This window comes from Salvia hispanica, chromosome 2 (assembly GCF_023119035.1).
Source record: "Salvia hispanica cultivar TCC Black 2014 chromosome 2, UniMelb_Shisp_WGS_1.0, whole genome shotgun sequence".
In the NCBI taxonomy this organism is placed as follows: domain Eukaryota; kingdom Viridiplantae; phylum Streptophyta; class Magnoliopsida; order Lamiales; family Lamiaceae; genus Salvia; species Salvia hispanica.
The window spans coordinates 38,245,802-38,261,706 of NC_062966.1; the positions used below are offsets into that span (position 1 = coordinate 38,245,802).

The following is a 15,905-nucleotide window of genomic DNA, read 5'->3' on the forward strand; positions in this document are numbered from 1 at the left end:
AACTTACAAATATTTAAGTTAAAATTTTAATTTTTTTCAAAGTGTTGCAAAATATTAATATAAAATTTATTTTAGATTAATTAATGTTTATAAGTTAATTTTCAATATAAAATATTAAAAAAAAGTTTAATTATATATGTACAATTTATGTACATTTATCACTATCTGACTGATTAATTGTTGTAACATTATTCATAGACCCGAAACTACTGATTAATTGTTGATTAAGTGAGATATTTATTGAATCTTAGTTGCTTTAAAAAAAATTAAATACGTATACAAAATTAGAATGAGATTACATATAAGATGACAATTCACAGCGATATTTCATTTGACTTTGTAGAAAAAAGTGTGACTCTCATGAAATCATCAAGAAATTTCTTCTTTCTTTTTTCTTTCTAAATTTCGATCTCCATTGCTATTCTCGCGCTGCCTGCGGATCGAGGTTAAGCAGCTAAGGTGACGTATTCTTCCATATCCATGTTTCCTTCAGTCTAAGATTGGAATTTCACAATTTGGGTTGACTCGCAAATTTGAACTGTGTTTGTAATTTATAGATGAAAAGGCTATTTATTGATTGAGTAATTGAATTGAGTCATTGAGATGATATGATTTAGATATATTCCATATGTTGATTTTCTAGGTAGTGTTAAAATTACTTGAATTGTGTGTGGAAGTGAATGTTTTGCTGTGTCATTACCAGCTCCTCAGGGAGCATTCGTGGTGTGCATTTTTTTTGTTGTGAGAGAACCTTAGTTTTAAGCTGCATACTTGATGTTAATGGGGATTTGATTGGTATCTTTATGACTTTTTTAGAAATGTGATTTGTGCTTCTTGTCTTGCCTATAAGTTTTTCTGCGAATGGCTGACAACGATGCTCTTCCCTCTAACGAGAGTAATGCATCTTCGGAGAAGGAAATTGAAATGTCAATTGATGCACTGGCAAGTACGGTTCAAGAATCTTTCTCACTTTCAAAGAAGCATAAGTTCTGGGAGACCCAACCGGTTGGCCAGTTCAACGATCTTGGAGGTACGAGCCTGCCTGAAGGCCCGATTCAACAACCAACAACACTTTCTGAAGTCAAGCAAGAGCCATATAATCTTCCAGCTGCCTATGAATTGGTTACATGCGATCTGGATTCTGACGAGGTGTGCAGTGAGGTTTATACTTTATTGACCAATCACTATATTGAGGATATTGAAAGCGTGTTTAGACTGAATTACTCAAAAGAGTTTCTTAGATGGGCACTCTGTCCTCCTGGTTATTTCCGGAGCTGGCACATTGGGCTAAGGGTTAAAACTTCGAAAAAACTGGTTGCATTCATTAGTGGGATCCCTGCTAAAATTCGTATACGTGATGCTGTAGTGCTGCTTGCAGAGGTCAATTTTCTGTGTGTTCACAAGAAGCTCCGATCTAGAAGACTTACTCCGGTCATGATTAAGGAAATTAGTCGCAGGGTTCGTATGGAGAATATATGGCAAGCTGCTTTTACTGCTGCCAATGTTCTTCCAACACCAATAGCCACTACTATGTTCTGGCACAGGACATTGAATCCACAGAAGCTAATCGATGTTGGGTTTGATCGACTTGAAGCTTGGATCACCATGGCCCAGTATATCAACTTTTACAAGCTACCAGAGGATACAACGACCCCTGGCTTCAGAAAGATGGAACCCCACGACGTTCCTGCTGTCACTCGTTTGCTTAGGAATTACTTGAAACAGTTTGTCGTGGCACCAGATTTTGATGAGAATGAAGTCGAGCACTGGCTGCTTCCCAAGGAAGATGTCATGGATACTTATGTGGTCGAAAGCCTGGAAAGTCACGAAATCACGGATTTCTGCAGTTTTTACACTCTTTCTAGTTCTATATTTGGTAGTCAGAACCATTCAGTTCTCAAGGCGGCGTATTCCTATTACAACGTATCCACCAAGACTCCCTTGCTTCAATTGATGAGTGATGCTCTCGTTGTTGCCAAGAATAAGGATTTCGATGTTTTCAATGTGTTGGATATTATGCTCAACGGGACATTCTTCAGAGAGCTCAAGTTTAACCCTGGAGATGTGAAACTTCATTACTATCTCTACAACTATCGGCTAAAGCACGTGCTAAGACCATCGGAGCTTGGCCTAGCGCCCTTATAGATTCATCGGTCATGCTGCCCCGGGCAAGCATTTTGGATGTGCTCTGTTCTTGGAAGACAGGTTGTGCTGCTACCTTTGGTATCTCTACTTGGTTCCAAACAAAGATATTTAGATGAATTTTGTGATTAAACATTTGTATGTTGCTTGTTATCAAACTGATATACTGTAGTTGGTGAATCATTTCTCAGTTGAATGCATAATAGGCATTCATGCCTTGTAGCTTAGTTCTATATATTTTTAGATTAATGGAGTATATTTTTTTCATGTAAATTTTCTAGTCATATATTGTAGCTATGTTTTTTTCAACATAAGATTGAATATTTGAGAAATAGAATTGTGACAATAAAATGCTAGTCAATGAACATGCAAAGCTTAAAACAAATATGGATATGTCAAACTATTGTTGCTTCTTGGGATGAAGACAAAAGATCATCAATCTAGAGAATGATATAACATGGCACAAGCAGCTGAATTTAATGTCCAATGTGAATCATTAGTAAACTTTTTTGAAATATTTGCACCATATATTATATAATTACTAATGATAATACTTTTTTATCTTTTTTTTCTTACATTTTAATAATTCTATATTAAACTTTATACTCCCTCCGTCCCCCATTAGCAGTCACAGTTTGACCGGGCACGGGTTTTAAGAAATGTAAAGAAAAGTTGGTTGAAAAAGTTAGTGGAATGTGAGACCAACTTTTTTATATTGGTTTTATAATAAAATGTGAGTGAAGTGAGTTAGTGGAATGTGAGACCTACTACCATTTATGGTAAAAATGAAGTGTGACTCTTAATTGGGGACGGACCGAAATGAAAAAATGTGACTCTTAATGGGGGACGGAGGGAGTATCATCCTCGAAGTTCTCATTTTTAGAAAGCTGAGGAAGTAGTACATTTTTTGAACATTTTATTCAAAGTTGATACTCCCTCCGTCCCTGATTAGGAGTCACACTTTGACCGGGCACGAGTTTTAAGAAATATAAAGAAAAGTTGGTTGAAAAAGTTAGTGGAATGTGAGATCCATTTTTTTATATTGGTTTTATAATAAAATGTGAGTGGATTGAGTTAGTGGAACGTGAGACCTATTTACTATTTATGGTAAAAATGAAGTGTGACTCTTAATTGGGGATGAACCGAAATGTAAAAATGTGACTTTTAATGGGGACGGAGGGAGTACTTTGGAAAGTATCATTTTCAAATTCTTTTTTTATGTTTTCTAATTTAATTTCTATTTCTCTTTTCTAACACACAATATAATATCCTTATCCGTGAATCTTATCCTATTTTGACACGTTGTCAACAATTTAAAATCTCATTTATTTATTTTTATTTCGATAAATAATTTTTATATTTTATTATAAAATCAATATAAAAATGATAGTATATCGTTTCACAAAATTTTACTGATTTACTCCCTCCGTGCCGTCTCACTTTAGGAGTCCCGATTTATTATTTTTGGGTGTCGCACTTTAAGAGTTCCGGTTGGAATATTCCATAAATGGTATTAGGCCCCACATTCCACTAACATTTTTCCACTCATGTTTTATTATAAAACTAATATAAAATAGTAGGACTCACATTCCATTATCTTTTTTCACCAACTTTCTTTTACATTTCTTAATGCCCGTGCTAAATTCAACCGGGACTCCTAAAGTGGGACGGAGGGAGTAATTAAGTACATATTTTACAAAATTAATAATTCCATAAATAAAAGAGAAATTTAGTTTCTGCCATTTTGAATTGAAGAAAAAAGATACCTTTAAACTGAGGAAAGTAGGGAAGAAGATTGGAAATGGCAGCCTATGCCGCTCTTGTCTCTGTAATGCAAATCATCAATCAAATTGAGAGCCATCCTCGCCCTCCAATCTCTCTCCACAGAAATCAGATTGAATCTCTCACTCAATCGATTACTCTCCTCCAAGAATTTCTCGAGCATTATTCTTCCCACGGCGGCTACACTGAAGAAGAAGATATTTGGGAGATTCGCATAGCAAAAGCAGCTTACTCAGCTGAAGATGTGATTGAGTCTCATATAGTGGATCAGATTCTTGCCCGATCCACAAATGATGCCGAAAATACCAGCTCTACTGAATTCTATCAAGGTATTGTTGAATTTGCAGTCAACATTGGTTGATTTAATTAGTAAGCTCACTTAGATCTGTTGTTGATTTACATTAAAAATTAATATAGTTTGTTGAATTTAATTAGTGTGCAAACTAGATCTCTGTTGTTTAATTTACAGTGAAGAAAAAGATTGTCAATGTCACACTAGATCTCTGTTATAGATTACAATCAAGAGTAAAACAGTTTGTTGAATCTAATTTAGTGTTACAGTAGATCTTTGTTGCTGAATTTACAGCCAAGAATATAATTTCTGTTGAATTGAATTTAGTGTGCAAACTAGATCTCTGCTGTTGAACTTACAGTAAAAGTAAAATTTGGTACTTGATATTAATTTAGTGTCACACTAGATCTTTGCTGTTGAATTTACAGTTGAGAATATTTTTTGTTGAATTGAATTCTGTGTGTGCTCTAGATCTCTGTTGTTGAATTTACAGTGAAGAATAAATTTGTCTCTTGAATTTAATGTAGTATGCAAACTAGATGTATGTTGTTGGACACACACACACACACACACACACACACACACTCAGAGAGCACACTACAAAAGTTAGCCTTACATCTCTTCAGAAATTTTTAACTAAGTTGGTGGTAATATTGTATTCAACAGGTCTGCAGAAGGTGATAGAAGAAATGAATTCGATAAACATTGAGATTAAGGAGAAGATGGTAGTCCAAGACAGAATGCGCATCATAAAGTCTGTTACTGCTGATGCTGCAGGCTCATCTAGATCTACTTCCGGTGCTCAGAAGGTTACCATGGTTGGTTTTGATGATGTCTTGTATCAAATGCTGGACAAGATCACTGGAGGACGGCCTGATCGCCAAATCATCCCGATTGTTGGAATGGGTGGGATAGGTAAGACGACCCTTGCTCGAAATATCTATGCAAATCCACTTGTCCGGCATCATTTTGATTTATGTGCATGGTCTACGATTTCTCAAGAGTATAATGCAAGGGAAATTCTCAGACAAGTCCTCGATCATCTAGGCAAGGGGAACACGGGTGATTTGAGTGAAGAGGAATTAGGAGAGCAACTGTACAAATATTTATTCGGTAGGAGGTATTTTATTGTGATGGATGATATGTGGGATATTAAAGCATGGGATGGAGTTAGGAATTTCTTCCCTAATAACGACAATGGGAGTAGAATAGTAGTGACTACAAGGCTGGCAAACTTGGCTTCTAACTTTAACTACTCGAATGGTCTTGATATGAAGTTTTTGGATGAGGCCACTAGTTGGAATCTGTTTTCCAAAACTGTGTTCGGGGAACAAATTTGCCCTCTTGAATTGGAGGACGTTGGAAAGAAGATCGTGAAAGGTTGCAAAGGACTTCCATTGTCAATTGTTGTGATCGGGGGCCTCTTATCAAAGTCTGAGCGAACACGAGAGAATTGGGAGTCTATTCAGCGAAACTTAAGTTCAGTTGTGAACATGGAGGATAACGAAAGTTGCTTGCAAATATTATACATGAGTTATGATAATTTGCCGGTTTGTATTAAACCATGCTTTCTATATTTGGGAGTATTGCCGGAAGATGACGAGACACCAATCTCTCAACTCATCCCAATATGGGTTGCTGAGGGATTTGTAACACCATTTGACGGGAAGAGTTTAGAAGAGGTAGCAGAAGAGTACTTAGAAGAACTTGTTGATAGAAATCTGCTTTTAGTCGAAAAACGCAACCATTATGGAAAACTAAAATCATTCAAACTCCATGATCTCTTGAGAGATGTATGTTTGAGAGAAGCCGGAAAAATGAAGTTTTTATCTGTGCTAAGAGAGAAGAGCATTCATGACATTCCACAAGACATATATTCGCAACGACGTATTCTAAGCACGTTATGGGAATATCCGACAACACTCCTCCAATCTCTGGAAGCTGCACCACTTGTCCGTACTTGGATTGGGGATCTTCCAAAGAGTTTGTCGTATAATTTTAGATTGCTGAGGGTTTCCTTTTCTGATAAGTACTTTGAGGAAGAAAGTAGTGAAAATTATGGAGAATTTTTACTCCGGCTAGTTAACTTGCGATTCTTTGTTGTCGATACCGATGAACATCTGTCTAGAATTCCTTCTGCCATCTCTTCTCTCTGGAATTTGCAGACACTAGTTCTGTATAACATGGGTTTTGACTACATTTTCGAGTTTTGGAAGATGCCTCAACTTAGGCATGTCATGACCTATGAGGGGACACTTGATGCTGCGTACGGTCTCAATGGTGATATGAATGGGCAAGATGGAGTCTTTGTATTGGAAAACCTACAGTCGCTTTTTGTAATGAGCAATCTCAACTTCGGTGAGGGGGTGGTTAGAAGAATCCCCAATATCAAAAGGTTAAAGTTGTATTATAATAAAACCTCAACCAAGGGATGTGATTACTGTCTCAGCAATCTTCAGTATCTTCACAAACTCGAAGTTCTTGGCTTTCGTTACTCAAATAATTTCCACAAATATTTGGATTCGGAACTCATCTTCCCTTCTTCCCTCAAGAAGTTGACGTTGGAAAAGACCATGCTCCATTGGGAAGACATGGAGATAACGATAGGTTCGTTGCCTCATCTTCAAGTTCTCAAACTGAAAATGGACTCCTTTGTTGGGATTGAGTGGGAAACATTTGAAGGTCAATTTCGTAGTCTCAAATTCTTGCTGATTGAAAGTTGCGATATAGAGAGATGGATGACGGACAAGACCCACTTTCCACGCCTCGAGCACCTTGTTCTCCGGAAATTATTTTGGTTTCGGGAGATTCCTTTGAGCATCGGAGACATACTAACACTTCAATCAATTGAGTTGGAAGATTGTAGGGCTACTGTGGTGGACTCCGCTCAAAGAATAGTAGACGAGCAAGAGGAATTAGGAAATGAAGGCCTTCAACTTCGAGTTCAAAAGAATTTGTAAGGTAAAAGCCCAACCTTTTTCCTTTCCCACTTCACACACTTATTTTAAATACAAAACTCAGCTGCTATAATATTTATCCTTTCGGAATCACTATTGTTATGTTCTTCAATTTGTATTTAATTTTTTTACACGACTTAAATGTTAATAACTTCCTAGTACTGTATTTCATTTCAAGATTAAGACTATTTCTGCAAGTTTTGATCATTTTGATACATGCTAACATTGGATTTTTGAAATTGTTGTTCTATTGGTTGTGAATAAATGTTGTTCAATATCAATTAATCTTGTCTTATTTGTTCAAGAGAGAATTATATTAAGATTTCGTCAATGCTACAAAATTAAATGTTCAAAGTTAATAGAAGGTCCACGTATTGCTTTGTCAGGAATGTTAATGCTCTTTATTCTTTACTCTCATGTACAACTAAGGTTAGAAGGCCCACATACTGCTTTGTCTAGAATGTTAATCCTCTTTGTTCTTTACTTTCATTTCATGTGTATCTAAGGTATATATTTGTTCGAAATTTACATTATATATAGTGGTTTAATCATGACCTGTTACACATTGCACTCCGCATCTCACACTCAAATTTTTCTGATTACATATACACAGATTTTGCACTGTTTCTGTGGATACAGGTATTTCTGAGAGAATTCGAACTACTATATGTTTTTCTATACTTAAAAACTTTTCCTTTTCATTGTTTAGTTAACGCATGCTCACATTACTCTCACAAACTTATATTGATACATGCTCATTTTCAGTTATTTTGTACCTGTTCTCGCATTGCACCATAGAGATTCAGTCATGGAGAAGAAGGTTATCGATTGTTGTGACCACGAACATCCTTTGATTCTCGCTGAATATGTGAGTGAAGATGAGTCTCCAAATTGTTATGGGTGTGGCGTTCCCGTAAATGATTTGGAGGTGGCATATTCTTGCACGGTGCAAATTTGTCCGAATAGGATTATCCTCCACAAGAAATGTGGAGAATTGCCTATTCAAATTTCGCACCCTAAACACCCTGAGCATCCCATTCACATGTTTGATTACCGCCAGCTTTTGGGTGCCTGGTGTGATATTTGCATGTGCAATCTTGGTAAGGTGTTTGGCTACCGATGTCCAAGTTGTGATTTCAACGTCGACTTAACATGCGGAAGAATAAGTATTGATGCTATATTAGGGGGGAAAAGACAAGTAGAACACCCAAGTCACCCTGATCACCCTTTGACACTGATGAGAAAGCCTTTATTTCCATTTTGTTGTGATGGTTGTGGTGTTAACGATGTGGACATGGCTTATATATATGCTCAACATGTGAATTTATGGTACACAAAACTTGTGCATTGTTGCCCCTCATTCTCCCCATAAATCTCCGATACCACCACCACCATCTTTCTCTTGCCTTCAGTTTTCCAATGAAACATTGGAAAGATATATACTCTTGTGATGTCTGTCACAAAAGATTAGACAAAACAAGTTGGGTGTATTTTTGTGGTGATTGCAGATTCTTCTGCCACCGAAGGAGACTCAAACTTGTAAGTTTGATTGTTCCTCATAGCAATATTTTTCTTTCTGTTTGATTTGATAACTTACAAAACACTTTTGATTAGTAAACACTAGATAAAATATCTTATTCGATCATTTCAGACGGCATGATGAGGATGATTCCAATGTGATTGAATTTCCGCTACATGGCCATGATGTATCCAAGACGTTGATCACACCTTTTGTGATGAGAGAACAAGGTCTTGACAACATCCCAGATGTAAAAGACATGCCAGCAACGTTGAAGATGCCATTGACCAAAGCAAGGTTTTCATTTTTATTCAATTATCACAACCATCCTTTGAGTTTGGTTTCAGAGTTCTCCAGTAAAGATGATGAAGTTGATCTCAACAATATGATGGATGAGAGAGATGATGATGATGATGAGTTGAAGATATGTGATGTGTGTGTCACACCCATATTTTCTCCTCCGTACTATGAGTCGTGAATGGGACAAACACCATTCAATTATGTTGTCATTTGACGCCTCTCTCGACCATCCCTCCAACTTTGTTTGTGACTCGTGTGAGAAAGAAATGAATCCAAAGGGGTGGATGTATCACTGCCGCCAGTGTGACCTTTCTTTCCACCTTTTTTGCCTCGACACTGCATCCGGTGGGTACAGAAACATCAAATTCGGGCGACGGTATGTGTTGGATGGGATTCACCCTAATCACCATCTCACATTCAGTGACATCACTATCAAGAGAAGATGTGATATTTGTCATGTGGAAAATTATATGCTACTGTGGGTTAGAATGTGCATCATGTTACTGTGTTGTGCTTGGGGAGAGTTAGCTAAACTGGTGTAATATTCAGCTTTTACTTGTGGAAATAGATATTGATAATAATGTGCATATTAGCATGAATATGCAATGTACAAATGTTCAGTAACAGATTCATCTAATTTTTTTGGTTTGGGAATACCAAAGATAGTAGTCTTCCAAGAATAGAGAAAAAACACCACTTGTACAAAATAATTGCTCACTGGTGACAGCATAACCTATGAACCTATAAGAGCACGAGGCCAAGCTCCGATGATCTCAGGATGTGCTTTACCCGATAGTTGTACAGATAGTAACGAAGCTTCCCGTCCCCGGGGTTAAACTTGAGCTTCTGCAAGAATATCTCGTTCTGCATAACATCTAAAGCGTTGAAAACGTCGAAGTCCTTCTTCTTGGCAACAATGAGGGCATCGTTCATCAATTGAAGCAACGGTGTCTTGGTGGATACGTTGTAATAGGAGTAGGCCACCTTCAGAACTGAGTGCGTCTGGCTATCAAGTATCAAAGAGGGGACCGAGTAAAAACTGCAGAAATCAGTGATTTCGTGGCTTTCAGGACTTTCGACTAGATAACTATCCACGACGTCTTCCTTGGGGAGCAGCCAGTGCTCGACGTCGTTCTCATCAAAATCTGGCGCCACAACAAACTGCTTCAAGTATTCCCTGAGCAAACGAGTAACTGCAGCAACATCATGAGGTTCCATCTTTCTGAAGCCGGGAGTTGCGGTTTGCTCTGGTAACTTGTTAAAGTTGATATAGCCGGTCATGCTCGTCAATGCATCAAGTCTAATATACCCAACATCAAGTAGCTTCTTCGTATTTAACAACCTGTGCCAGTACTGACATGATGCAATCGGTGTAGGCAAAACAACACCAGCAGTATAAGCCGCCTGCCATATATTCTCCATACGAACCCTGCGACTAACCTCCTTAATCATGACCGGAGTTAGTCTTCTAGACCGGAGCTTCTTATGAACACACAAAAAATTGATCTGTGCAAGCTGCACTACAGCATCCCGGATACGAATTTTTGCAGGGATCCCACTAATGAATGCAACTAGTTTCTTCGAAGTCTTAACCCTCAACCCAACGTGCCAGCTCGGGAAATAACCAGGAGGACAGAGTGCCCATCTAAGAAACTCTTTCGAGTAATTGAATCTAAACATGCTACCATCATTCTCAACATAGTTATTGGTCAATAAAGTATAAACCTCACTACACACCTCCTCAGAATCCATATTGCAAGTGACCAATTCATAGGCAGATGGAAGAATATATGGCTCTTGCTTGACTTCAGATAGTGGTGTAGGCTGTTGAATCGGCCCTTCAGGAAGGCTCGTATCTCCAATATCGTTAAACTGGCGAACCGGTTGGGTCTCCCAGAACTTATGTCTCTTTGAAAATGAGAAGGTTTCTTGAACTGTACTTGCCAATGCATCAATTGACATTTCGATATCCTTCTCCGAAGATGCATTACTCTTGTTAGAGGTAATGTTTTGAGCTGGAGCATCGTTGTCAGCCATTCTCTGAGAACTTATATTTCTGAATAAGCCAAAAGATACAAATCAAATCCTCGCTCATTAACATAATGTATGCAGCTTAACAATACGAAACTAACTCATCAGATTGCAGGACTGAATGCTTCAACACTAACACACTTCTTGGTATGATGAATGGAACGTGATTCCTACTTTCATTCTATTCTTTTGTTTGGTGCGATGAATAAAGCGCGGAATGAAATGAAAATGCAAAGAAATTTTCATTCCATTCCATTCCTAAGAAACACCATCAGAGACAATAATCACAGTCAACGTTCCAGTGATTTTAACACACTCATCATATGCAATATTTGAAGTTTTGAACCATAGAAGCTCAATTCAATAAATCACTTTTCAATCTAAAAGTCGCACACAAATTTCCAAATAAAAAAGGTCAATATAGGCATGAAATCGAACAAATAAAAAGTTCAAATTTAAAGATTAAAGTCAACCGAAATGGAGATTGAAAGAATGGGTCACCTTAACCCCCGATTCGCAAGGAAGCAATGGAGATCAACGTAGCTGAAATTTTGTAAACGAAATTTGGTGGGTGATTTAATGATATGTCAAACTTAATCCTGATGAGTTCATGAGTTATTGAATCGATAGTTTTTTTTTTCTATTAAGCATTGAAATAATTTAAGTAGAAGTCAAATGAAAAGTTGCTGTCTTTGCAATTTGTTATTCCATACTACGAATAAATTATTTAGTTTTGCAACTGATCTCGTGATGAGAAAAAATTCCATGGACTACACATACCTAGGTGGAAATATTGTGCGGTGTGTCCTACCATTAATATATTGACAAATGGAATTTTAGAGGGGCCCACTTCCAGCTGTAAGATTACATGTTCACGCTGATAATGAAATTTTTTTAAATATGGAAATTATAATTATCCCATATATACTACTCCACTAGTTTACGTAACCATATATACGCTCCATGCATGAGGGGTGTGATCAATTGCTAACTTTCTTAAGTTGTTAACTTGCTAACTCATCAATGCAGTGTATTAAAAATATCAACGCGATGACATTAAAATGTGAACACATAATTTTGTTTTATCAATATAATGTGTTGATATTATATGTTGACATTTTGATGTCACCGTGTTGAAATTTTTAATACACTGTATTGACGAGTTAGCAGAGTTAGCAATTTAAATAGTTAGCAATATAACGCACCCCATGCATGATATATTAATATGACTTAAATCTCCCACTATTTTTACATCAACTGAAAAATCGTTTCTACAATTGTAAACTACTCGTATAAAACTATTTTATTATATACGTATAATATATGTGTAGTATATGGGTATATAAACACATAATAAGTGATGAAGTGTTATATTGCTAACTCACACTTTATTGCTAACTACAACTAAATAATAACCATTAGATATTCAAATTAAGGGCCTAGATCATCAACCCTGAGTATTAATGTCAATTAACTACAAAATTAGTTATAACTAACTTTTCAAAGAAATCTCAAAACTTTAAATTCGTAAAACATATATCAAATTAAAGATAATTTTATAAGGATTCCAATGATATCCTACATGCATATGTTCCGAAGTCAAAATTTGATTTTTTTTTTAATTTTTTCGTATAGCAGAAAATGTCAACATACTATATAAAATATGTCAATATAATACATGTAGAATGTCAATATAAGCCCTGAGTTAACATTCTTAAAGCATTGTGTTGATATTCTCAAAGCATTGTGTTGATATTTTCGAAACACTATATTGACATTTTCATCCAAAACCCTAATTTGAAGTTTTTTTTTTATCTGTTTCGATTTAATTAATAAAAAGGAAAATTACACGTGGCAAATTGTAGACCACACGTTTTTTAAAATTCTATGGCTTCAACGTAGTTGTAGTTAGCAATTAAATGATGAGTTAGTAATTGATCACTCCCCTAATACAGTGTGATCACGGTTCACGTGAATATGCATTAAAATTATGTACACTTATACAATTTATTAGTATCAGATTTAAATTAAAAATTCACAATCTTATTGTAATGAGCAATCTCAACTTCGGCGAGGGGGTGGTTAGAAGAATCCCCAATATCAAAAGGTTAAAGTTATATTATAATAAAACCTCAACCGAGGGATGTGATCACTGTCTCAGCAATCTTCAGTATCTTCACAACCTCAGGTACCTTGTTCTCCGGAAATTATTTTGGTTTTGGGAGATTCCTTCGAGCATAGGAGACATACCAACACTTCAATCAATCGAGTTGGAAGATTGTAAGACCACTGAGGTGGACTCTGCTCAAAGAATAGTAGATGAGCAAGAGGAATTCGGCAATGAAGGTGTTAAATTCTCTCAATTCTGTCCCACATCGAATTGGTGGTGATCCAATCTAATCTATATAAGTGTGGATAACCCCCCCCCCCTTATGAGGCCTTTTAAGGGGTGAGTGACCCATTTCTAATATGGTATCAGAGCGGGCCCAAGTCGATGATGAATTTCTCTTTATTTCTTATCTACCCCACGAGTGGAAGACCGATGTCCTTACCGGCCCACATCGATGATGGTTCTCTCTTATCTCTTGCATTGCCTATCCACGTGATGGAAGACCGATGTCCTTTCGGGCCCATACGTGAGGGGGCGTGTTAAATTCTCTCAATTCTGTCTCACATCGACTTGGTGATGATCCAATCTAATCTATATAAGTGTGGATAACCCTCCCCTTTATGAGGCCTTGGTGATGATCCAATCTAATCTATACAAGTGTGGATAACCCTCCCCCTACGAGGCTTTTTAAGGTGTGAGTGGCCCATCTCTAATAAGGCCTTCAACTTCGAGTTCAAAAGAATTTGTGAGGTAAGGTTCAACCTTCTTTTTCTTCCTAGCTTCATTTTCCCAAGTTTCGATCATTTTGAAACATCCTGACGTTGTATTTTCAAAATTGTTGTTTGATTGGTTGTCAATAAACGCAATTCAATATCGATTAATCTTGTTTTATTAGTTCAAGGTAGAATTATATAAAGATTTCATCAATTCTACAAAATTAAATCTTCAAAGTTAATACACAAGTTGCTTTCTCTAGAATGTTAATGCTCTTTATTCCTTACTCTCATGTACAGCTAAGGTGAGAAGGCCCACATATTACTCTGTCTAGAATGGTAATCCTCTTTATTCTTTACTTTCATTTCATGTATATCTAAGGTATATTTTTGTTCAAATTTTACGCTATATATAGTGGTTTAATCATGACTTGTTACACATTGCACTCCACATCTCCCACTCAAATTTCTTCTGATTACATATACACTGATTTTGCAGTGTTTATGTGGATACAGGTATTTTTGAGAGAATTCAAACTACTATATGTTCGTTGTGTAGTTAATGCATGCTTCTCTAACGAATTTATATTAATATTTTGCTCGCTTATTTTCAGTAATTCTGTGACCTGTTCTTGCATTGCACCATAGACATTCAATCATGGAGAAGAAGGTCATTGACCGTTTCTACCACGAACATCCTTTGATTCTCATTGAAAATGTGAGTAAAGACGAGACTCCAAATTGTTACGGGTGTGGTATTCCCGTGAATGATTTGGAGGTGGCGTATGCTTGCACGGTGCAAAATTGTCTGAATAGGATTATCCTCCACAAGAAATGTGGGGAGTTACCTAGCCAAATTTTGCACCCTAAACACCCTGACCATCCCCTTGACCTATTTGATTACCACCGTTCATTGGGCCTCTGGTGCGATATGTGTACGTCCGATCTTGGTAAGGTGCTAGGGTACCAGTGTTCAATCTGTATGTTCGACTTCGACTTGAGATGCAAAAGAATAAGTATTGATGATATATTAGAGGGGGAGAGACAAATTGAACACCCGAGTCACCCTAATCACCCTTTGACACTAATGAGAAAGCCCTTATTTTCATTTTATTGTGATGGTTGTGGCGTTGATGATGTGGACATGGTTTACATATGCTCAACATGTGAATTTATGGTCCACAAAACTTGTGCATCGTTGCCCCTCATTCTCCCCATCAATCTCCGATACCACCACCATCATCTTTCTCTTGCCTTCGTTTTTCCAATGGAATATCGCAAATATATATTCAATTGTGATGTCTGTCTCAAAAGATTAGATAGAACAAGTTGGATGTATTTTTGTGGTGATTGCAGATTCTTTGCGCATATCAGGTGTGTTGCATCGACGACTACGGAGATAGCAGAGGAAGACTCAAATTTGTAAGATCTAACACTTACCAGCTCTTCATCTTGTTGTCTTGCGCTTATTTAGATAAAAAGAATGTCATACTAACCAATTTGTGTATGTTTGTAAGTATGTATGATATGATAGTGTTGTGATCCGTTGCTAACTTTTCTTAAATTGCTAACTTGCTAACTCGTCAACGTAGTGTATTAAAAATGTCAACACAATGATACTGAATACGTTGATAGTATTATAATACATTTTGTTGACATTAATATTTAAATGTCAATACAAATATATGTTGACATTTTAATGTGATCGTGTTGATATTTTTAATACACTACGTTGATGAGTTAGCAAGTTAGCAATTTAAGAAAAGTTAGCGTTATATATGATATTGGTGATCATTTCAGAGGCAGAGATGATGATGGTTTCGATGTGGTTGAATTTCCGCTACATGCACATGACATATCGAAGGAGTTAATCACACCTTTCGTGATGAGAGAAAAAGGTCTTGACAACATCCCGGATGTAACAAACATGCCAGCAATAGTGAAGATGCCGGAGACCACGGCAAGTTTTTCATTTTTATTCAACTATCACAAGCATCCATTGAGTTTGGTTTCTGAGTTGCCTCTTCCATTGGATGGGAGAGACGACGATGATGTTTTG

General features: G+C 36.8%; 3 protein-coding genes across 3 annotated transcripts; 2 read left to right on the forward strand and 1 right to left on the reverse strand.

Annotated features, from left to right (window-relative positions):
- Window positions 1–94: 94 nt before the first annotated feature.
- On the forward strand, window positions 95–2,369 carry LOC125204584 (glycylpeptide N-tetradecanoyltransferase 1-like). Its single transcript, XM_048103272.1, has one exon. The coding sequence runs from the start codon at window positions 862–864 to the stop codon at window positions 2,143–2,145; it is 1,284 nt and encodes a 427-aa protein (XP_047959229.1). The 5' UTR covers window positions 95–861; the 3' UTR covers window positions 2,146–2,369.
- Window positions 2,370–3,935: 1,566 nt separating this feature from the next.
- Window positions 3,936–8,068, forward strand: LOC125207233 (putative late blight resistance protein homolog R1A-10). Its single transcript, XM_048106489.1, has 3 exons — window positions 3,936–4,253; window positions 4,883–7,177; window positions 7,939–8,068. The coding sequence occupies exons 1-2, from the start codon at window positions 3,944–3,946 to the stop codon at window positions 7,174–7,176; spliced, it is 2,604 nt and encodes an 867-aa protein (XP_047962446.1). The 5' UTR covers window positions 3,936–3,943; the 3' UTR covers window position 7,177; window positions 7,939–8,068.
- A 1,449-nt stretch (window positions 8,069–9,517) lies between these two features.
- On the reverse strand, window positions 9,518–11,029 carry LOC125207234 (glycylpeptide N-tetradecanoyltransferase 1-like). The gene has a single exon (XM_048106490.1). The coding sequence runs from the start codon at window positions 11,027–11,029 to the stop codon at window positions 9,734–9,736; it is 1,296 nt and encodes a 431-aa protein (XP_047962447.1). The 3' UTR covers window positions 9,518–9,733.
- Between the last annotated feature and the right edge of the window lie 4,876 nt (window positions 11,030–15,905).

Bases quoted from the DNA above. Each gene is read 5' to 3' on its own strand.
- LOC125204584 (XM_048103272.1), top strand. From the start codon at position 862: ATGGCTGACAACGATGCTCTTCCCTCTAACGAGAGTAATGCATCTTCG.
- LOC125207233 (XM_048106489.1), top strand. From the start codon at position 3,944: ATGGCAGCCTATGCCGCTCTTGTCTCTGTAATGCAAATCATCAATCAA. The intron at 4,254-4,882 runs GTATTGTTGAAT...TGTATTCAACAG, and splicing joins CTCTACTGAATTCTATCAAG to GTCTGCAGAAGGTGATAGAA.
- LOC125207234 (XM_048106490.1), bottom strand. From the start codon at position 11,029: ATGGCTGACAACGATGCTCCAGCTCAAAACATTACCTCTAACAAGAGT.